At 46.4% G+C, this 23,677-nt stretch overlaps 1 protein-coding gene across 2 annotated transcripts in view; it reads right to left on the reverse strand.

The window, feature by feature from the left end:
- PDE8B (phosphodiesterase 8B) overlaps window positions 1-23,677 on the reverse strand; it is a 174,372-nt gene that overhangs the window by 82,047 nt on the left and 68,648 nt on the right. For both annotated transcript variants that reach the window (XM_079760277.1, XM_079760278.1), the window contains exon 2: window positions 6,188-6,247. In XM_079760277.1, the coding sequence (XP_079616403.1) occupies window positions 6,188-6,247 (60 nt within the window). The remainder of the gene's footprint in view (window positions 1-6,187; window positions 6,248-23,677) is intronic.

Genomic DNA, 23,677 nt, shown 5'->3' on the forward strand with positions numbered 1-23,677 from the left:
ATCCTTGTACCATCCCTTTGACAAGTTTAAGCAAGGTGCTGAAAAATACTGTTTCGAGGATAGCAGTAATCTATCTTTGATAGCCAAGTTAAAATGAAACTTCCCTCTGGTGAAGGCTAATTAGGAAAAGGGTGGAGACAAAACTAACTTTCCCTTAACCTAAAGATGGCGATATAAATGCTCACTATTATCAGTGTCCTTTAAATAAAGGTGTGTCTACACATCTCCAAATGGATCACAAATATCAACTATTAAACACCCAATTTTCAGAATATTTGGTTGGGCTTTAAGCAAAACTGGGTAACAAGGAGTTTCTCGAATAGACCACATGCATAGATCACGTATGTTGTATCCACATAATACCAAAGAATTGATCCATTTGATCAGATAAGGGGTTCGTACAGTGGAGGGCTAAAATGTCTTGGAAGCTTTCCTTCAGTGTCCCTAGGAAAGGGATGCCAGTAACAGGTAAAGGTTGAGAATTTTCGAGGGGCCAGCCATTATACTTAAAGTGCTTTAAATGTCTCATGCACTAACGCTTTCACACATTCTTTGGAAGCAGGCATTATCTCCATGTTACAGATATGGAAACAGAGGCTTGAAATGGTTAAGAGATTCGCCCACAGCCACACAGCTAGCAAGATTTGAACAGAGGTCGGCCTGACCCCAGAGCTGGGTAACCATTATGTTAAGTAACCTCCTCTCTGACAGTTTTATTTTTACCCCCTAAAATATAGGACCCAATTCCTACCAGCTCTGTGGCTCCACCAGACTGGCTGGTTTAGGTGGAGGACCCATGGCAGCAGCACTGAGGACAGACAGGAGGGGAAACAATGACCCCAGCAAGTCATTGAGCCCGAGTGTCTCCGTCACTCGGTCGTTTCACTTAATATGAGAAGAACAGACCCTCATGAGGCCACATGATCTCTGACATATAAAATCTCCACTATATACCAGTCCAGAAAAACCCATGTCCATGCAGATGGAAAAATGAGATTTAAAGGGAAGTGCTGCCTTGCTAGGAAAAACCTGAGGTCACAGCTGCGAGGCTCCCGTTTCCATGTGCAGTTGGAAAGGCCAGTGTGAGGGGAGGAGGACAGCATTCTAAGCAGAAACACATCGATTGTACATCCTGGGGGAGTAACTGTGCCTCCGGCGTCGATGAAGAAAAGGCCACTTGATTTTCAGATGTTATCATGTTGATGTGAATCTAGTGCCTCATAATATTTCCCCTATTTTATTTTTTTTATCTTCTTGCCAAGACTGGAAAATATGACTTGTACTGTGAGTCACAGCCACTCACCAGGAGAGACATACTCTACAGCCCCTACTGAGCTTCTCCCTGACACTTCCCCCGTTCCCCTCCGAACAGCGCTCCGCTCCGCCAGCTCCCTTGGGGTGTGCAGGGCCCGGGTGACATGTCCTCATGTGGGAGCAAGTTTCCCCCGGTGAACTCAGACGCACATCCTAAAATGTTCTTATCAAACAAGTTCCTCCCAAGCCCTAAGGGCTCTGGTTGATGTAGCTAATTAACATTTTTGACATGCCAGTGAAGTAACAGAATATTTTTCTACAAGAAAGCAAAAACAAAAACAAAAATGAAGGCACGAGAACATAGTATGATTCTTTTTTAAGACGGTTGCAATGTCAGCGGTAGGAGCACACACACAAAAAACACCACTAGATATCATTACCCCTAGAATGAGAATGTTACAACAATCAATAAAAACATATCCTCAGGTGAGAATTTAAAAAGAATCAGTAACCAAGGCATCAAAGAAATTTAATGGAGTAAGGAATGTATAGTCTTTTCAACAAGTAGAGCTGGAACAACTGGACATCAATATGGGAAAAGAAATGAGCCTTGACCTCCATATCACACCATACACAAAAATGAACTTGAGATAGAACATAGATCTAAAATTTAAAAGTTAAAACGTTTCTAGAAGAAAAATTATCTTCTCAACCTGGGAATAGGTAAAGATTCTTAGAACACAGAAAGCAATGACCATAAAAGAAGTGCTGAAATTAGACTGTGTCAAAATTAAGAATTTTGCTCTAAAGCCAGACTTAGGAACATGAATAGAAAAGCCACAGATTGGAAGAAAATGTTCTCAAAATCTGATAAAGGACTTGTAATAAGAATATATAAAGAACTCCCACAACTCAATTACTTTAAAAAAGTCAACCCAATTAAAAATAGGCAGAAGATCTAACCAAACATTCACAAAAGAAGATAAAGAAATGGCTAATATCCAAACAAAAAAGTGTTCAACCTTATTAGTGATGAAGAAATGAAAATTTAATCATAAGAGAGTATTACCCACTAGATCAGCTAAAATCAAGAGACTGAAACATCAAATACAACTAAGGATTTGGAGTAACCAGAACTCTCGTATTGCTTGTAGGAATATAAAATGGTACAGCCACTTTGAGAAAAGATCTGGGAGTACCTTATCTTATAAAAGTAAGCACACCATTATTTTATTTTGGAGGTTTTAGCAAGATAATTAGGCAACTAAAATAAGATAAAAGAGGCATTCGGACTAGAAAAGAATAATGACAGATTTTGTATATAGAAAATCCTAAGAAATCTACAAAAAACTGTAAGAGCTAATAAGAGTTCAGCAAGGTTGCAGAATACAACATCAATATACAAAAAGAAAACGTACTTCTATACCGTAGCAATGAACAAACCACTCCACCAAAATGAAATTAAGAAATACATCTATATTAATGGATTGAAAGACAAAATGTTAACATTGTAATAACCCAAAACTGATGTACAGATTTATAGCAATCACTATAAAAATTCCAACTGGTCCCCTCCACCCCAAAATTAACAAACTGGTCCTTAAATTCATATGAAGATGCAAAGGACAAAGCCAAAACAATCTTGAAAAGTAAGGAGAAAGTTGTGGGACTCACATTTCAAAGCTCTAGTACTAAAGACAGTGTCCAGAAATGAACCCTCATAATTATGGTCAGTTGAATTTTGACAAAGGTGCCAAGACAATTCAACAGGAAAAGAATATTATCCCATAGAAGCTGCTGGGACAACTAGATATCCACATGCAAAAGAATAAAGCCCTACCTCACACCAAATACAAAAACTAACTCCAAATGGACCGTAGAGCTAAAACTATAAAACTCTTAGAAAAAACAAAGGAGTAAATCAGCGACCTTAGATTAGACCATCTATTCTGATATATGACAGCAAAACAATGTTAAATAAAAATTCCAGAATGATGCCTACAGCCTGTTAGCTTTCAAATAAAGCAAAAAATTTTCAAAACAAAATATTATGAATGAATGCATACATGTGTAGAATACATATACAAATACCTATCATAATCAACCTCCAAATAGAGGTTACCCTTAGGGAGGCAAAAAGATAAATAAGGGCTTAGACAGTGTCTGTAGTCCCTTGTTTCTGAAAACTTTTCAGACAAGTAGGGTATACTGTTAGTATTTGAAAGAAGTGCATATGGGTATATACATGTAAACTTTATGAATATTTGAAATACTTTACAATTTGACAAATTACATCTTTAAAAAAAGAAAAGAGACTTCCTTGTCATGAGCATTCATTGCCAATAAGCACAGGGCAAGAATGTAAGTAAATTAAACGAACAGATCTAGAAAACTATACTAATTCCAAGAAATATTCTGGAAGTTGTTTTGGGAATAAATACTGTTATTAGATCCCTTGTCATTGCCTTTATTCAAAATGGACTATCAAGTGCGTGCACACAGAATGATTACTGGAATTTTCCACTTGTTTGTATTCTATACAGACAATTGTGGCTTATGTTTATTTTAGTAAATTTCTCTCTCTCTCTCTCTCTCTCTCTCTCTCTCTCTCTCTCTCCCTCCCTCCCTCCCTCCCTCCCTCTCTCTTTCTCTCTCTTTCTCTCTCTCCCTCCTCCTAATTTTGTTTTCATCAAAATTTCCCAAGCTTAAATCTCTTCCTTTTGTGTTTTTTTTCTCTTTCCCAAGATTTGCATTTCCTTTTCCAAGCAATGGTAAAACATTGTTTTCTTTTCCATTTGCTCATAAATCAAACAATGCATTTCCTTGGTTGGTTTTTCACTTTCATTTACATGCTGCTTGATGTGTTTATATCTCTGCTGCATCTTCACTTGTCCCAAGTGCAGGACAAGCTTCCGGATGCGAAAAAACCACAGTGTTAGTGAGGAGGAGGTTCACTTATTTAGACCTACCAGGACGATGTGAACGCAGAGGGGGGTTAGCAATTATCTAAAAGGATCCCTGAAGGGGCTTTGGGAGCTGGAGGGGCTGGAGGGAGGGCACACTTGCTGTTCCCTCGGTGTTAGAGCCCAAAGGCTGCCTGGCTCTAGTCACATGGGACAAGAAAGGGGAGCCTTCTGTCACTTTCTCTTCCCAGCCAACAACAACAGTTATCTTGTACAGAGCACCTTCCATGGCCAGGCAGTCTTCCAGGTTGCTATTCCATTTAACTCATAATTCCCTATGGGAGAGGCATTATCTCCACTTTCCACACAGGGCCCTGGGTAGAGAAATGGAGCACTATATGCAAGGTCCCCAGCTGGCTGAAGGCAGAGCCAGGATTCACACCCAGCTGTGGCTCAGGGCAGAGCCCCGCCCTTCAGCATGCACACCCCTTCCCTTTCCCGCTGCAGCAGGATTGGGGCAGACTAATTTTGTGGTGGAAGATTGTTCTCCTTCATAGTCCATCATGCAACTATATTTAGACTCAAAATAGGACAATGTTTAAGTCTGCAAAAACAAAAAATTTGATTTCTCCAGTATCCTACCTAATAATAGACGAATATGCAAATTGACCATACCTCCGACACACCTTCAAGCCACACCAATAAGCCACGCCCACCATCCAATCAGAGCGAGTATGCAAATTAACCCAACCAAGATGGCTACAGCCACAGAGAGCAAGGTTTCCTAGGTAACAGAGGAAGCCAAGCTTTCTGCCTGCCCTTGCCAGGCCTAAGCCTCCACTCAAGCTACAAAGTTTCAATTATAGAAGGTAAACAAATTCAAACAGAAATGGCAGCAGAATGGAGCTTAAGAGAGCAGGCCAGGGTTGCTCCCGGCAACAGGGGAAGCAAAGTTTTCCGCACACCCTGGCCGGGCCCACCCGCTTAAGGCTACAAAGTTTCAATTATAACCCCAACAGAAATGGCTGCCAGTGAGGAGGGAGCCCCAGGCTTGGCTCTGCTCCAGGCTACAAAGTTTCAATTGTAGAAGGAAAATAAATTCCAGATACCAGGGCCTCTGCTTGGGTTGCCAGGGGGTGTGGCCGGCCTGCAAACCACCACAGGCCCCTGGCTCAGGTCGCCCCACGCCCCAAGGGAACCCCACCCTGATCAGGGACACCCTTCAGGGCAAACCAGCTGCCCCCCACCCCTGTACCAGGCCTCTATCCTATCTAATAAAAGAGTAATATGCAGATTGATCATCACTGCAACATAAAATATAGCTGCCCCCATGTGGTCAAAGATCCTGCCCCCATGTGGACACAAGATGGCCACCACAAGATGGCCAGCAGGGGAGGGCAGTTGAGGCACCCAGCCTGCAAGGGAGGGCAGTTGAGAAGGACCAGGCCTGCAAGGGAGGGCAGTTGAGAAGGACCAGGCCTGCAAGGGAGGGCAGTTGAGAGGGACCAGGCCTGCAAGGGAGGGCAGTTGGAGGTGATCAACCCTGTAGGAGAGGGCAGTTAGGAGTGACCAGGCCGGCAGAGGAGGGAAGTTGGGGGCAAACAGGCTGGCAGCGGAGTGGTTAGGGGGTGATCAGGCTGGCAGGCAGAAGCAGTTAGGGGCAATCAGGAAGGCAGGCAGGCAAGCAGTTGGGAGCCAGCAGTCCTGGATTGTGAGAGGGATGTCCAACTGCCCGTTTAGGCCCGATCCCATAAATGGGCAGTTGGACATCCCTCGAGGGGTCCCAGATGGAGAGGGTACAGGCTGGGCTGAGGGACAACCCCCCTCTGTGCACGAATTTTGTGCACCGGGTCTCTAGTGACTTTAATAAAAGCAAGCAAGACCCATATTCACACACTGTGTATTATGTACAGGCATGTATGTAGGGGCAAGGATGGCTATCTACCATAGTACCAGAAGGGCCGCTCAGACGCTGCTCATGTAACCATGTGCTCTGGGAACAAAGCCCCTACTGCGTAATGGAGGCGTACCTGGATAGGATCCTGCGTCAGTCTCATGGGCCCAATGCGTACCTCCGCAGAAGACACCTGCTAAATAAAGGACAGCACATGAGATGTCTCACGTCTGAAACGACAAGAAATGACAAATTCTTCCTTACACAGGATAGTACATATGCCACTTTGCAGATGCTAAACAGATTTATCTTATTGATCTGGAGACAGTTTTCAAGACACCATGTCCAAACAATCCTGGTTTTGTAAAAGGATACATACCTTTATATGCACTAATACTGTCTGGGAGGCTATATCCCCAAATGCTAAATGGTGGGATTTCGGGTTCTTTTTACTTTAAATGCATGGATTTTTACAACAAGCATGTACTGGTTTATGGGAGGAAACACCTGAATTCAATAACTACTTTCAGGGCACCTACCATGTGCTGGGCACCATGCGAGGCTATTATTCTGAAAATTCAGAAGACTAAACATTTCTCTCAAGTGTGGAAGCTCAAGCATTTCTATTGCTTAAGAGGTGTTCCAATATTTAGATCTTACTTTTCTTATCTTCATGCTTTAGTATGAGGAATAAACAGCTTACTCTTGCCGGTGTTTACTAGGAATAGATTACTCATGTCAACTGTATCTCCTCAAAGAAACGCCCCGGGCCCTAGCTGGTTTGGCTCAGTGGATAGAGCACTGGACTGGGGACTGGAAGGTCCTGGGTTCAATTCCAGTCAAGGGCACATGCTCAGGTTGCCGGCTCGTGCGGGGGCGTGCCAATCAGTGATACTCTCATCATTGATGTTTCTGTCTCTGTCTCCCTCTCCCTTCCTCTCTGAAATCAATAAAAATATATTTAAAAAAAGAAAGAAAGAAAAGAAACACCCCGGCATGACCACAAGTCCCCACGGCTCAGGCACGAGCTAAGTGGCTCACTGGCCAATGCTGTCTAACTGCCTTTGGCTGCAAGCGCAAAGCCCGTGTGTGCATTTCTAATCACTGCACCTGGACTTCTAAAAATGACTGGTCGTTAAACAATTGCATTGAAGGTCTTGGCCTCCCCTCCACGGATCCAGTTTTGTTTTTCTCTAAGAGGCTGTAGTCACTATTTGGAAGCTTATCCACACTCAACACACTATGGTGGCCCCCATCAGTCTGATGGGACACCTTCAGCAATGCACAGGACCACAGACACGGCAATGACCCAAGGATGAGAGGAGGCTTTATCAGTTAAAACACAAACAGGAAAACCTACACTTTGTACTTTTGAAAACTAAAAACTGTACCTTCCTCCTTTCTTCCCCTTTCCCCATGCTTAACTCCTGATGGCACGGATTTTCTCCAAAACATCACCACCAGCTGCTGACATTCTTTTCATTCTGTAAGGGTGATTCCCCTCCCACCACCGGCATCATCTGTGCAGAAAAGACACTGGGGACTTTGGCCTGTCAACGAACTGCCAGCAGAAAGCTCTGAGCTCCCTGATGACAGTCATCCAAGGCTCCTGGCCTCAGTGACGGGTTCTCAGGAGGGCAAAGCTTCGCTCCCCTGCTCTGCTTGGCAAGGCGCCTCCAGACAGTGGGTCCTTCCAGCAGGCCTGGTGCAACTAAAGCCAGCTCGGGGCCTCGAGGCCCTACACCCCTTGACCAGTGAGAAGTTCCTGCTGTCTCCGGGTAAACGTGTCCCACTCAAGTTGAGCGCATCACTCTGAATGCTCCGTTTCTCTAAGCAAAGCAATGTCCTGCCAGGTGTCTGTGCCAATACCAGCACCCAGTGTACACGGACAGCCCAAGAGTAATTCCACAACAGAGACCGTCACCAGGCCTCCTGCGTCACTTGACGCTGGCCCCACCCAGCTCCACTCTGAAAGCAGATTTTATTGTAAAAACAGACACGCTCTCTTGAAAGCAGCAGAACGGCCAGAGTTTTATTAGACTGAAAAGTTAATGATTAAGAAGTGAAGCCAATCTGGTGCAGCAAGGTAGATCTGATTGATAATCTGGGACACCTTTTCTCTCTGTGATCTCTCTCGGGTTCACTTCCATCCCCCACACAAAAGCCCCGACCCAACAAGACCACCTGTTAATGGTTTCTCCAGAAAAATGCTCACAAAGGGGTCATCGAGGGGCAGAAAATAAACACATGATATGAGAAATCAATGAAGGCTTTAAAGGAATAAAGTAAAAAGTGAGTCTCTTTGGAAGGCCGAGACTGGGAGAAAGGCAACGACTGTCGAAAAAATAATTATAATTCACACCTAACCAGCGCAGTCCTGTATACTTAGCCAGAAACCAGTATGTGCATGAGTATACCCGCCATTTTAAACCCCTCATGACTGTGGGACCCCTCCCCCAGCCCCCTTCTGTCCCAGCAGTGTGCTAGGCACTGTGACCCGAGTCATCTCAGTGGGAGATGGGCAATGGCCACTGTGTGACAGCATGGAGTTTGAAAGGCAGCACTCGGTCCAGAAGATACTGTTTTCCTACCAAAAGACAGGAAAGGCCCACTCTCTCCACAGCCAGGATTTTAACCTCTGCCTGACCCAGCTCAGCAGGAAGCTGCCACCTGAGGCAGAGCCCAGCAGAGGAACCGCAAGGCTCATGGACCTCTCTCAGACCCCCGCCCCTCCCATCTCTACTCCTCTCCGTCCTCCCAGCCCGCTCACACCTCCACTGCCAGCTCGGGGACCTCCGTTCACCGGCTTCCCTCGTCCTGACCCACACTTGGCTTCCTTTTTCCCTCCTCCCAGTCATCTGACCTTGGCTTCCGTGCCCAAGGGAGGGCAACTCCCGCACAGAACCCAGAACCTCTCCTCACTGGCTCTGAGGGCTGGGGGAAAGTCTGCAGCAGGTATGTTCACAGACAGCAGCTGGCAGAGGTCTGTTCCTGACACAGGCGTCTTACTGCCCGCATCTCACCAATTTGTAAGGGCCAATTATGAACAGAAACAGGAGGCATTTACTGATGTCTGTGTAGCCAGGCCAAGATTCGCTGCTTCAAAGAGTGAACTTTGAGCAACTGCAGATGCACACATCCTCAATTAGTATATTAGCTCCGATTCCAGGAAGTGACCAAGTCTGCCAAGGACACAGAAGCAAGGCGGTGGGGTCATAGGTAACACAATTCCAGACCCTGAGAGGAGAGGAGGATGGGACGATAGTATGGAAAAGCAAGCTTCCTAGCCACTCCGACCACATGGCTTTTCCCAGCAGCCTAAGGAGGAAGGACTGCTGACCAATAATCATAGTGTATCAAGTATTTGTCTGCACATGGTGACATACACACAAACATATAGACATGTAGCGGGGCCACCAATTCACGTTCAGATGAACTGGCTCTTTAAGGGAAATAAATAGTCCTGTTTTGTAGCATTTGCTAATTCTATGGTGTAAATACTTTCACCTTAGCCAGTCACAAGCTGACAGCATAGGTCCCTGGATATGCAATTAGGAATATATCTTTTCATTCAGAAGATCTATGAGTGGCAAACTCATTCAGTCTTTGTTGATCTGCAAATGTCTATCACTGGCTTTTATTGGATAGTTTAGCAAGATTCAGAATTCTGGTTGACACGCATTTTCCCTCAGAAGTTGAGAGAAAGGAGATAATACTTCTGACTTTGAAGGTGGGGAGATCAAGGAAGGCTTTGTGCAGACAAGTAGGTCATGAAGAATAGGAAGATACAGAGACAGGGCTGGGAGAGGAAATTTCAGGCTTATGGAAAACACTAGAGGCTCAGTGCACGAAATTCGCGTACGGTAGGGTCCCTAGTGGCTGCCCTCTGCCGGCCGCTGGCCAGGGCCTCCCTTCCCAGGCTACCAGCTGCCGGCCGGGGCCTTCCTTCATTCCACGACACCCCCTGTTGGTCAGTGCACGTCATAGCGAGTGATCGAACTTCCAGTCAGTCGAACTACGGAGGGGACACTTTGCATATTAGGCACATATATACTAGAGGCCTGGTGCATGAATTTGTGCACAGATGGGGTCCAGCCGGCCCTTCCTGATCGGGGCCGATTGGGCCGGGCAGGCCAGGGGGAGAGGCCGTGGAAGGTTGGCTGGCCAGGGGGATGGGCCTGGAGAAGACCCACTGAGCTGGAGCTGAGCATGGGCCCCAGGCTTCCCAGGGAGGACGGCCTCAGCAAGGAAACAGAAACCACCAGAAGGCTCTGTACACAGGCCCTGAGCTCCCTTTGGCCAGGCGGACTCGGCGCTGGTGTCTCTATGCGTACATTAGACACAGCCCGGCACTCACCTTTGTCTGCTGGTCAAATCCATTGCATCAAAAACTTGTTCTCCTTCTTCTCTTTGGGTCCTTACAACAAATACAGGCCAATTGGAAGACGCGGGCCCCAGTGGCAGAGCCAGGCCCCACAATCACCTGGAATTTAGGCCTAAGACAACTGGGTAGCAATCTCCATGGAACAGAACACAGTTTTAGAGTCTTAATTCTCCCCTACAATGTGCCCAGCTGCTCCTCTTTAGCCGGGATAGACTGAACTAAGGAACCAAAGACTGAGTTTCCTCATAGGCGGCTGCCTTCTCCCCAAGCTCGGCTGCCTTCTCCCCAAGCTCGGTGTTCTCTGAGCTGGTCCATTTCTGGCGGTGCTGGGTCCTGGGCTGCTGGTCATGTGGCAGGTCCAAAGGGTTTCTCTCTGCCGCCTTCCTGGCCTCCCAAGCAGTACCCTCTGGCCCAGTGTGCCAGGTGACTGTCACTAGAGCCAGAACTCAGAGAGGGAAGGAGCTGGCCTGCGCCGAGAGGGAACCGCAGGTGGCCAGGCCGTTTCCTCAACCTGCTTCTCAGTGTCGCTCACGAGGATCAGGCCAAAGCCTGCTGCCCAAGACTGGTGCCATGTGGGAAGGGTCACAGTGGGAAGAGGGGGGCCCTGACCTGCCAGCCTTGGTGATGATCATCTCGGTGCCCAGCTGATTGAGTCTTCACCTCAAGCTGCACGCTCATGCTGACCACCTTTGTGTTCTTCTCTACTGGTGCCTTAGCGGTGGCCGAGTAACTGGTCCTGGGGCCCTTGGGCTCAGCAGCGGCACTGGTGGTGGCCCCTGCGGCCGGCGCATCATAGTGACCAGTCGTTCCAATCGTTCTGCCGTAATGGTCCCTGGGCTTTTATTATATAGACGAGATTCGTGCATGGGGGGGGGGGGGGTCCCCTCAGGCCAGACTGCACCCTCTCCAATCCAGGACCCCTCAGGAGATGTCCGACTGCTGGTCATGTCCAACTGCAGTTGGACATTCCTCTCACAATCCTGAACCGCTGGCTCCTAATTGCTCACCTGCCTGCCTGCCTGGTTGCCCCTAACTGCCCCCCATGCCGGCCTGATTGCCCCTAACTGCCCCCCCCCCGATGGCCTGGTCGCCCCTAACTGCCCCCTGCTGCTGGCCAGGTCACCCCCAACTGCCCCCTCCCTGCTGGCCTGGTCACTCCTAACTGCCCCCCCCTGCCAGCCTGGTCACCCCTAACTGCCCCCCCACTGGCCTAGTCACCCTTCGCTGCCCCCCCTGCCAGCCTAATTGCCAACTTCCCCCCCCCCCCCCGCTGGCCTGGTTCCCCCAATGCACCCCCCCCCCACCGGCCTGGTCACCTCTTACTGCCCCTCCCCCCCGCTGACCTGGTCGCCCCCAACAGCCCCCCTGCCAGCCTGGTCACCCCTCACAGCCCCCCCGCCGGCCTGGTTGCCCCACACAGCCTGCTATTCAGTAGTTTGGTCATCCCTCACTAACCCCCCTGCCAGCCTGGTTGCCCCACACAGCCTGCTTGTTCAGTTGTTTGGTCGTCCCTTGGGCCAGCCCTGGGTGGCTGGGCAGCTGATATCCGAAGCTTGCCTGTGCCTCAGGCCAGCCCTGGGCGGCTAGGGGACTGAGGGACTGGGCACCACTATCTTGTGGCTATGGGCGCTGCCATCTTTGAGGGTGTGGCAGTCAATTAGCATATTCCCTCCTTATTGGCTGTGGACGCCACCATCATTTGTGAAGACGTGATGGTCAATTAGCATATTCCTTCTTTATTAGATAGGATAAGCACATGCATGGAGGCAAGTATGCAAAGGTACAATGGGAAGGAAACACGATCTGGAGTGGCTATATTAGAGACTATGAAAGTGAAGACTGGGAGAGTTGGGGCCGGTTCCTTAGAGGAGACTGGAAGGAACCCCCTTTTTATCCTATAGCACCAACCGCAATGCAGGCTATTGAGCAGAGGATTAGCAGGTTTCATGACTTGGAGAAAAAACATACGTTTGGTTTACCTACTTTCTGAATAGATAATAATAGATTTGGCAAAAACAAAACAGAGATACTGCTATGAATGGAAACTATAGCAGTGTAAGCAAGTGGGGAAAATATATCTCAATGATCAAGAAAAAATTACCCTCCTCCACTCCCCCCCACCACACACACACAGCTTGGCCTCATTTCAATGGGGAGGAAACTCCAAGGTGAACACTAGCTGGTGCAGGGGAGGCAGCTGAAAGAATATCCACTGGAGAGGAACCATGTAGTTCAGGTTGACTAGTTCACCTGTCGCTGCACCACATTCTCTGGGGGCAATTGCCACCGCTCTTAGTACTTTCAGCTTCAGGATGTTGCTAAATTACCTGGGTTCGAGGAAGAAGTGAGAATTCAGGAAGAAAAGTGGTAACCCAGTAAGTCCTTCCTACCTCATCTGCTCAGCATAACTTCCTCATCCTGGAGGGGCACTCATATGCCCCCTACCCCATCTGAAGGCTGTTTGAGCCCAGCTGTGCCACCACAGAACTGATGATTCTCTTCCCTCCTGTACTTTACAGCACCGACTTTACTGCTCCTTTAAACATCCTCTCCTTGGCAAGACTTTACTTTTCTTAAGGACAAAGACTCTTTTTCACAATCTTACCCCCAGCATCTCGAAGATGCTAACAAATGCTGGTGCTCAATAAATTAATGGAATTGAATTAAACTACCTCAGATGACACAGATTTCAAGTAACAGAGTCATGACCAAGACTCCATTTTTCCTGACCCCCAGGGCACTGCTCTTCCATTATGCTCCAAAATTTAGAGAATTCTGACTGTACTGTCCACCTTTGTGTGATGGATTTCTGGACTCCGTTCTGATTTTGCAAAACAGCTGATCAGGTAGCTGGCAGTCCCTGCTCATGTCCTGGTAGTCAGCCTCTCCTGAGAAGGGAGGGTGTGCAGGTGTGTTTGGGTGCAGGGTGTCCCATAAGTTCTATCTTCCAACAATAAGCTCCAAGTCCGAATCTTCTCCACTTCAACCACTTCTCCTTCGGAACCCCTTCCTCCCCACGCCTGCAGCACTGAAGGTCACACATAGGTGTGCGCACACACATAGCTCAGGGCAAGCTGCCTTCTTGAGAGGGAGATTCTACTGCAAAGATCACTTTTCACTCACAACAAGGATCAGCTCAGGCTCAGGAACAGGCCTTTCAAAATGCCCTTAATCAACTCTGCTTGTTGCCCTGTTAGCTCTGATTTTAAAATAATATTTAATTCTCTCAAGGTGTCTCATCCAACCTCCATTGCCAGGCCAAACTTCTTTCTTTCTTTCTTTCTTTCTTTCTTTTTTTTTTTACTCTTCTGAGCTCTGTGTAAGCAAAGACTGTATTTGACTTTTGTTTTGTTCATGGGCCCATGCCTACCTTTTGGCTTCCTGGCCGATGGGCCACAGCACTGACCACGAGGTGGACATCCCTGACTCATCCTGATCTCCACTTCCCAGGCCACTGCCCCCAGCACATCCAGAGTGCTGCTCTCTGCCCCGGACCTCTGTGGTCAGCTCTGCCCTCACACCAGCCTCAAGCACTCACCTTGCTTTGATTCTGGCCACTCCCTGGCACCTCTGCTGCCCTGGACCTTCCAGTGCCCAGCATGTGGGCCTGCACCTCCCCTCACCTTCCTGCTCCCAATTCTCTGATCCACAAGTCCTATATATCTGGGGGACTTTTCAAATGTATCAATGCCTATGTCCTATTTCAAACCAACAAAATCAGAATCTGTAAGGATGGGGTCCAGGCATCAGTATTTTTAAATCTCCTCAGGTGCAGCCAGGGTTGAGAACCACTAATCTACTTCTGAGTAGATATGTCTGTTAATATCAGACTCTATTACATATTCATTTATTCAACAAATTTCAACAGAGGAACTAAACCCACTCAGACTCAGCCATACCTGAACCCAGACACCATGGGATTTCCTCCAGATACCCCCTCCAACAACACAAGATTATTACTTAGGCAAGAGGAAGATGTAGTTCTTTACATTTGATGAATTATTTCCCCAAAATAGTATCTGTGAATTAGAATAAAAATAAATATTTCTTTTGTAGTCTTTTTTATGCACACACACACACACACACACACACAAACCATATACACATATGGAAGATTAGTCCTAGTCATGAGATACAGTGGGTGACATAGCCTTAAACTTTGTGTTTTATACTCTGCTGTTTAAAAGAGTACATTAATTTGCAGTATGACTTTTTATCACATAAATATAAACATACAAATATCTATTCATCAAAATACAAACATAAAAGATCAATTTTACTTTAAAACTCCTATTCACCACAAACAATCTCAAACACATAAAACACTGTAAAAACAGAGAGAAGAAAGATAGGTTAGAGCCCAAGAAATGATACCTAAATTACAGGAAACCAACAAGTGCTAGTAACCAGAACACGTAACAGCTCTAAAAAGTCAATAAAAAGACAACCAAGATGAAAGTTGGGCAAAAGCCTGAAAAATAAATTCACAGAAGAGGAAATATGAGTATGAAGAAATGCCCCACCTTAAGTTATAAGGAAAATAAAAAGTTTACATGACAATGAGGTACTATGTCACACCAGCCATTTTTTAAAGCAACAGAGTGGTAGAATTATGAAGTCAAACCCTACCTAGCATGGGCAAGAAGGGAAACCCACAGGGACTCATGTATTGTTGGTGGGTGTGTAAATGGGTTCAGCCATTTTGAAAAACATTTTGGAAATTTCTATTAAAGATGAAGGGGTACATATCCTGCAATCTAACTCCTATGTGAGTGTTTTTCTGGGGTATGCATATAAGGAGGCATTTATAAGAATATTTGGAGCAGATTTACAACTGAAATTTGGAAACAGCCTAATCCGTAATCCAGTAACATCCATCACCAGAAAAACGAATATATTGAGGCATAGCCATACAAGTAAATATTATACAACGAAAACAGATCAACTAGAGCTACCCATTCAAAATAGATGAACCTCACAAACATCAAATTCAAAGTTTAAAATGCATACATGCCTTAGAATACTACTTAGGTAAGGTTTTAAAATATGAAGATAAATATAGTTTAGGAATATACTATAACCATACAGAGAAATGCTTGTAAATTCCCAGTTGAGTCAAGTGGCCCTGCTGCCGAGGGATATATCCAGGGAAAGGAATACCAGGCTTCAACTACTGCTCATGATCTATTTTCTCACGCAGTGAGGAGTACATGTGCTTACTGAATTACACTTTCTAGTTTGTTGCCGATCTTAAATAGTGCAAAATAAATGTAAAATGTATTTCATTTTTTTTGGAGAAGCCTATATCCTACGTTTGGGTTAACATTAACTGAGCAGTAGCCACTACATACCATATTTTCCGGCGTATAAGACGACTTTTTAACCCAGGAAAATCTTCTATACGCCCAGTCGTCTTAGATGCCGGAAAATACGGTACATATTCTACATATACTATTTTTTTTCTAACAAAGTCTCTATTGGGTAAAATAAGATGCTGTATTTAAAATTCCTCAGAATACGGATTGTTTCTCTGAAACATGAGATGAAATCCTAGAAAACTGGGCTGGGACCCGGGAGACTTTGCTCCAGATAAGTAACTGTCCTGCACCTCAGTGAGGCGGGAGGGGCTGAGGAATCCCCCACGCAATCCTCTCACGTGACAGTCAGCACCTCACTTCTTCACAGCGAGAGAAGTTAAAGCTTCCGAGAAGCTAAGTACCGCACCCGAGAGGCTGGAGCTGAGATGTAAGCCCAGACCCACCTTACTTGGAAGGCCATGCTCTTATTACTATATTCACTTGTATCTCAATTTGTTCCAGAAAGTCTTAAGATGGTGGGTGTACAAAGAGACGTTCAGTAGAAGTTTCAACGTGACTTGTAAACAAGAAGGGAAGGAGCAGGCTAAGCAATAAGGAGCCCCGGGAAGATGACGTGTGGGGGGCGGTCAGTATGTGCGGCTGTCACAAGCAGTCAGCTACCAGCAAGGGAGGCTGCCCTCGGCTGACCTCGTGCGCCAGCGTAGACAGCGGTGGGCTTTCCAGCACCCCGTCTTACAACAGCCCCCACCCGTGCCCTCTCCCCCACTCCCTGTCACTGTGGGTGACAGGGCTGTTCTTTCTTAAGACAAATTATTACTACACTAGTAAGCATCCCCGGGCAAGTGGAGGCGAGGACGATATACCCTGCTCTGCTTGGAAACAATGCCGTGGGAACGGAGAGGCCGTGCTCCCGTTGGCAATGAAGTGGCGATTAAAAATCAACGCACAAGACACCGGATTCAGACACAGGAAACGGGGCCAGCAGAGTCTAATGGGGACGCCATCCCCTCCCCACAAACATCAGATGAAAGAGAGAACTATTCAAACAACACAGTCATGTCATCTACGGACATGAGAAAAGAAGGCAGCCTAGTATCTATTATGCATTGAAATGGAAAGAAAAAAATGGTCTAGAATGCAATCCACGAAATGGCGAGGACCCGAAGGAGGCTGGCCAAAGGAAGCCTAAGACAGCATTCTCTTTAGATGGGGGGGAAAAAAAACACACACAAAAAAAACAGAACTAATCTCAATATTATGATTATTTACATCATACATGCAATGCAAGAAAATAAAGGCACAAAGCTTTCCTAAATGTAACGATTCAGCCACAGGGTCCCTGGGGCCAGAGAGTGTAAAAACACCACCATTCCCAGACTCCAAAGGTCAAACTCAGAGTCTGGCTTAGAAAGCAGGGGAATTTAAAGGCAACCGCAAAACGTGACATCCCTCCACTAACTTCCTTCCTTTTATTAGGGGTATTACTGATAATAGAAACTCCGGGATGACCTCAAGCATTTAAAATTACCTTGTGTAATAGAAGACAAGCAAAGAACAGCAGCTTTTTTTTTATTATTAGTCAGGAGGCAATTATTCGGATTATGGAAAAACCCAAGCATTTCAGGTGCTCCGCCATCCTGCTCTATGCCTTCTCCTCACATTAAATGAAGATGAGAAAAAGGGGGGAGGGATGATATTCAAGTCGTCAATTCTGCTACATGGTCAGCAAGCAGTTCTGGTAAATAGATTTGTTGGGCAAGGAGACGGAAACCATCTGCTAAAATGAGTTTGAGATTTCCTGTGGATTTCAATTATCCATCCTGCCTCTGCCCTCAATTTTATCATCGATAAGCCAGAGCTGCCTTAGAGAACCCAAAGCTAAATGTCTTCCCCGCTTAGCTCCAGGAAAGTCTCACACTCGGTCCCTGGTGATCCTGAAGCAACTCCGGCCTTTTAGTCACATCTGGGACTGCACCAAAAATTCAACCATATGTCAGGGCCACACACACAGGTGAACCGCAACCATCGGCCTCCGAGTCCACAGATCACGTGGACCTCGGCGGGAATGAAGCAGCCTCAAAAATGGATTCCCATTTAAATACTAATCCCATTTCAACAAATCCCACTGAAAAGTCACTCAGGAGACGGCACCTGCAAAATGTAAATGCCTTCCTTTTTAAAAAGAATTTTACTTACTGGGCAGAAACAATTATTTCCAAACCATTCTTCGTAAGAAGTACAGTTCACATCCTAAAGATGTAAAACCTTAGTGAAGCACCTTACAATGAAAACCTCAACACTTACAGAAGCTTAGCATACATGACAGCTGCCCCTGAGACCAGCAGGCTCACCCTGAGAGGTCTCTCCAGGGGCCTGTGACCCCTCCCCTTGACCTAAGCAAGGTACACGCAAGGCCAGCACCTAGCCACTGTGCCATGACCTTCCGGTTCCCCCGCGGCCTATACCAAAAGCCAATGTGGCCACACCCAGAGTCCAATTTCTTCTTTAAACACACACACTGTTTGTTAATATTTGGGGAAGGGACTACGGGGGCACCGTGGGGTGGAAGCTGACTCTTTAAGGGCCTGTGTCTGAGCTGAGGGAGGGCTACCAGGGCAGCACCCTCCTCCGTGCTCAGAAACCCAGGGGGTTGGAAAGGTACACGGAACAAATGTGTCCACTGCTGGAGGAAAAGGAGAAAACTCCCAAGCACAGCAAAAGATTAACTGAGTCCCCAAAGTCCATTTTTTTCTCCAACCAAAGTGCATTTCCTTTAAAAAGTGGTTCCAACTCACAACCTACCTGGGATCCTCTCACATCTTCCTCTCCTCTTGGCCGGAGAACAGGCTGGATTGCACAGTCCTGTCCCACAGACAGAGGGAAAGTGAGAGCTCCCTTTTAATTCTGCTCTAAAGCTCGCCCACTCGCTCATTCTGATAAGCCTCGGGCTCTCCCCTTTCTGTGCTTAAGGCATTGAAATACCTTCAGAGAGCACAGCGTTCTGCAATTAATTCAATGGTGGAAAGTAATAAGCCAGGGGTACCTGCAGGGTACATTGGGAACTCAGGTGAGATGCATTTTGTGCCATCTGGGAACTCAGGCACGCTTCTGAGAAACCCCACCAGAGTTCCGTGATGGAGGAGTGAGAATGAGCCAGGTGTAGACGGTGAAAGAGACATCGCAGGCCTACAGGATACCACAGGAATGGCAGAGGACAGAGTTCCTGCGGACAGCCACAAGCAATGTGGCTGGCTCTGTGGTCGGGGACAAGGAGGCTGGCGAGGGAGGAAAGAGCCAGGACACAGGTCACAGTTTTGCTGTGGTGAGAAGTTGGGGCTTACTGTTGGATTAGAGCAGGCCTGGCTCCTTTTATTGCACGTTGCTTTATTGAGCCTCACAGATGTTGTGTGTGTTTTTTACAAATTGAAGGCAAGACTCTTCTCCAGCAAAAAGATTAGACTCACTTTATTGTGGTGGGCTGGAACCAAACCCGAAGTGTCTCCAAGGTTTGCCTGTATTTAGCTGGGTAGACCAGTGGTCGGCAAACCGTGGCTCTCGAGCCACATGTGGCTCTTTGGCTCCTTGAGTGTGGCTCTTCCACAAAATACCACGTGCGGGCACACACGTACAGTGCGATTGAAACTTCGTGGCCAGAAGTCTGTTTTCGGCTCTCAAAAGAAATTTCAATCGTTGTACTGTTGATATTTGGCTCTGTTGACGAATGAGTTTGCCGACCACTGGGATAGACTAAGGGGTCAAGACTAGAAAACCTGAGATCAGAAAGGAGCTGTGCTGTGGTCTAGCCCGGTGGTTCTCAAAATGAAGTTCCTCAACCAGCAGCAGCAGCCTCACCTGGGACTTACTAGAATCGGGAAATCTCGATTCAGCGTCACCTGCTGAGTCACAAACTCTGGGCATGGGCCCTGCACTGTGTATACTGACTGGCCCTCCAGGTGACTGTGATGCTCACTAAAGTTTGAGAGCCACTGATGTAGACAAGGGATAACAAGTGCCTGCACTAGGAGCAGTGGTGGGGCACAGAAAGAAGAGGCTGAATTAGAGGCACACACAGGTCTTGAGAGCTTGTTTGGAGGTTCTAGCAGGGGAGCGCAGGTACTCGTATACCCTTGACCGAAGACCGGTCCTCTCCTCTGGGGGGAAGGTCGTCCTCTTCGACCGAGCGCGCAGCTTCGGGAGGGATGCACATGGATCGGTGAGGGAGGAGGGGGACACCCGCCTAGCCAGCCAGATCAGCCGAATCAACCCTGGCGATCAATGGGGTGACAGATGTCGCAGCCAGATTGCCCTCACATCTGAGGCACACACAGGTCTTAAAGTTAAATGAGACCTGCGGGCAAGGGAGGGACAGAAAGGGGAGTTCAAGGATTTGGGTTTGAATAATGGGGTGGGGCTGTCAAGAGGTCAAGTGGACTTACGGGGGATGATGAGTTAAGTGCTGGACATGCAGAGTTTGAGATGCCTCAGGGCCACCCAACTTCTCAGTCTGTGAGACATGTGAGTGACACCAGCATGGAGGAGGGGCAGTTAAAGCCATGCCATCGCTCAGAGCAGGAGACCACAGACAGAGCTCCGGAGACACCAGTCTCAGAGGCTGGGGAGAGGCAGAGAAGTCTACAGAGAGCTGGAAGAAGGAAAGAGAAGAAAAGGGGGAGCAAGCTGATTCTTCCAGAACCTGTTACTTCCACAGGATATAGCTAAGTAGGCTTTGTCATTAAAAGTAGGATCCATAAAAAAATTGATAAGTTGAACTTTATCAAAATGAAACACTTCTGCTTTTAAAAAGAAACTAAGAAAAAGTAAACAACAGGTAGGGCAAAAATATTTTCAAACACATCCTATCTAATAAAAGAGTAATATGCAAATTGACCATCACTCCAAGACACAAGATGGCCACCCCCATGTGGTCAAATATGGCTGCCCCCATGTGGACACAAGATGGCTGCCACAAGATGGCCTGCAGGGGAGGGCAGTTGTGGGCAGTTAGGGGTGACCAGGCCAGCAGGGGAGGGCAGTTGGGGGAGACCAGGCCAGTAGGGGAGGGCAGTTGGGGGGGGGACCAGGCCTGCAGGGGAGGACAGTTGGGGGGGGGGAACCAGGCCTGCAGGGGAGGACAGGTGGGGGGGACCCAGGCCTGCAGGGGAGGGCAGTTGGGGGGACCAGGCCTGCAGGGGAGGGCAGTTGGGGGGGACCAGGCCTGCAGGGGAGGGCAGTTGGGGGGACCAGGCCTGCAGAGGAGGGCAGTTGGGGGGAGACCAGGCCTGCAGGGGAGGGCAGTTGGGGGGGACCAGGCTTGCAGGGGAGGGCAGTTAGGGGTGACCGGGCCAGCAGGGGAGGGCAGTTGGGGACAATCAGGCCAGCTGGGGAGCAATTAGGTGTCAATCAGGCTGGCAGGGGAGTGGTTAGAGGGTGATCAGGCTGGCAGGCAGAAGTGGTTAGGGGCAATCAGGCAGGTGAGCGGTTGAGAGCCAGCAGTCCTGGATTGTGAGAGGGATGTCCGACCGCCCGTTTAGGCCTGATCCCAGTGGGATCGTGCCTAAACGGGCGGTCGGACATCCCTCAAGGGATCCCAGATTGGAGAGGGTGCAGGCTGGGCTGAGGGACACCCCCCCCCCCCCCCGTGCACGAATTTCGTGAACTGGGCCTCTAGTATCTGATAACGGACTTGTATCCGGAATTTACAAATGCTAAAATTCAACAATAAGAAAACAAACAACCCAGTTGGAAAATGGGAAAATATGGACAGAAATCTTACCAAAGAATACATACAGCTGTCAAACAGCACAGGCAAAGATACTCAACATCATTTGTCACTACAGAAATTGCAAATTGAAACAATGGGATACTATTGCACACCTGTTAGAATGGCCAAAATCCAAAAATTCTGACAATTCAAACCTGGCGAGGATGCACAGTAATGCATATTTAAAAGAGCAAAAGCAAAACACTTAAGAATAAATTATTTCATTCAAACATTTCTTCAAACACACATTTACTGAGCACTCACTGTATTCTAGTCATTGCAGGAAAAATGCTCACTAATAAATGGCTTGATTTGGATTTGAACTCAGACTTTCTGACTTCAGGAACTGTGCTTTTACATACATTACATGCCAGGTTACCTGTATCATCAGGTAGTCTGGTGTGTAACATCAAGAAGATGAAAATAAATGGAATGATATGCTGCCTTCCTAGATGGAAAGTCACTATTGAAAAATGTTGTCTCCCCTTAATTAATCAGTATATTAATTACTATAAGTATCCTGGCACAACTTTTTAAACTTGTAAAATGATTCTCAAAGTCACATAGAAGAATAGCCACCAGCAATGTGCTAACAAAATTATAAAGGAAGAGCTAAGAGTATTTTGATCTGCCAGATGTAACAACTGACTTCAAAGATACAACTACTAAAACAGTGTGGTTCTAGCAGAGCCATTGATGAAAGACAACAGAAAGCTTAGGAAAACACACACACACACACCATATAAATATGTATATGAACAAATACATATTTATATAGTTTTCCATTTCCTAGGCTTTCTATTATCTTTTATTGACCTCTCTGCTAGAGACATGCTGTCTTGGAAGTACGCTTTTAGCAAACAGTAAAAGTGTCATTTTATGTCAGTGGGGAAGAAGTGGATAATTCAATAATTTCAATAATGATAGGATAATTGGTTAAATATGGAGAAAAACTAAGTTAGCTCCATGTATCATAACAGATATCCAAATAACTTCCAGATAAAATTTTTAAATGGAAAAATACCCCATGAGAATATTAAAAAAAAAAAATAGGTGAATACTTATATCATTGAAGGGCCTAGAATGCCTTGCTTAAAATAACATCAAACACATAAACACTAAAGGAAATTATTGTTAGATTTTTGTTAATAAAATATAACAAGTATAATAAATAAAAAACTGAGAAAAATATTTGTAATAGATGCTAGAAAAGGAGATGGCATATAGAGTTTTTTAAACCTCTTAATAAGACAATTATAAAAATGGCAAGCATCCCAATTAAAAATGAGGCAATTCACAAAACACACACACAAATAAGACTACAAATTATGCAACAACACTCAGCTTCTCTGGCAATCCAAAAATGTAAATGAAAGATAGATTCTACATTTGCTTATCAAATTCCAAATATGTTAAGTGATAACCCCCAGTGCTGTTGAAGGTCTGGGGAAACCAGTATTTTCCTGGCTGAAAGAAAAAGAAAACTGTCCCCAAGACAATGGATCCCTTAACACACGCCAAATGCCGTCCTGGGGCTTGTAACGTAAATGGTTAGGACCTTAAATTGTGTTTGAGATTCTTTCCATTGCTGTCCCTTATCCTCTGTTTATGTACCTACCATGATATTTATCATGTAATAATTTTGTCACCATAACCACAAACTGTCAGGGGTGGGAGGACCCTAGGAGACAGATGCCAACTCCATCCAACCCCAGACAGAGAACCAGCAAATGATCAGCTGTGACAGAATGTGTCCCAGCACCCAAAGCCCAAATCCATCTGCCACAACCGAGATGCACAGATATTTGGTGAGTGGGCGTCTAATTTAATACACCATGTAAAAGCTGAGAAAGCCCTTGGTAAGTGGAAGATTACTCTGATCCTTGGCACAACTGCAGGCTGCTGAAGAACTAAAGCTGCCAATGTTGTTATTCCGTAAAAGGTTTTTAATATAACACCATATCTGAAGTACCTTTTCCCCATGTGTTCCTAAATGGTAATAACATTTGTGCCCTGGAGAGGGCAGACGCCAGGTCTGTATTATTCATGGCTCTTTCTCCAGTGCTTGGCACAGCAGGCAGTTGATAAATGATAGATATTATGATGATGATCTCTCATTCATTCTTTTGGAAAATCCGTACTGAGCCCCACAGTAAGCCAATA

Source organism: Cnephaeus nilssonii, assembly GCF_951640355.1.
Source record: "Cnephaeus nilssonii genome assembly, chromosome: 2".
Taxonomy (NCBI): domain Eukaryota; kingdom Metazoa; phylum Chordata; class Mammalia; order Chiroptera; family Vespertilionidae; genus Cnephaeus; species Cnephaeus nilssonii.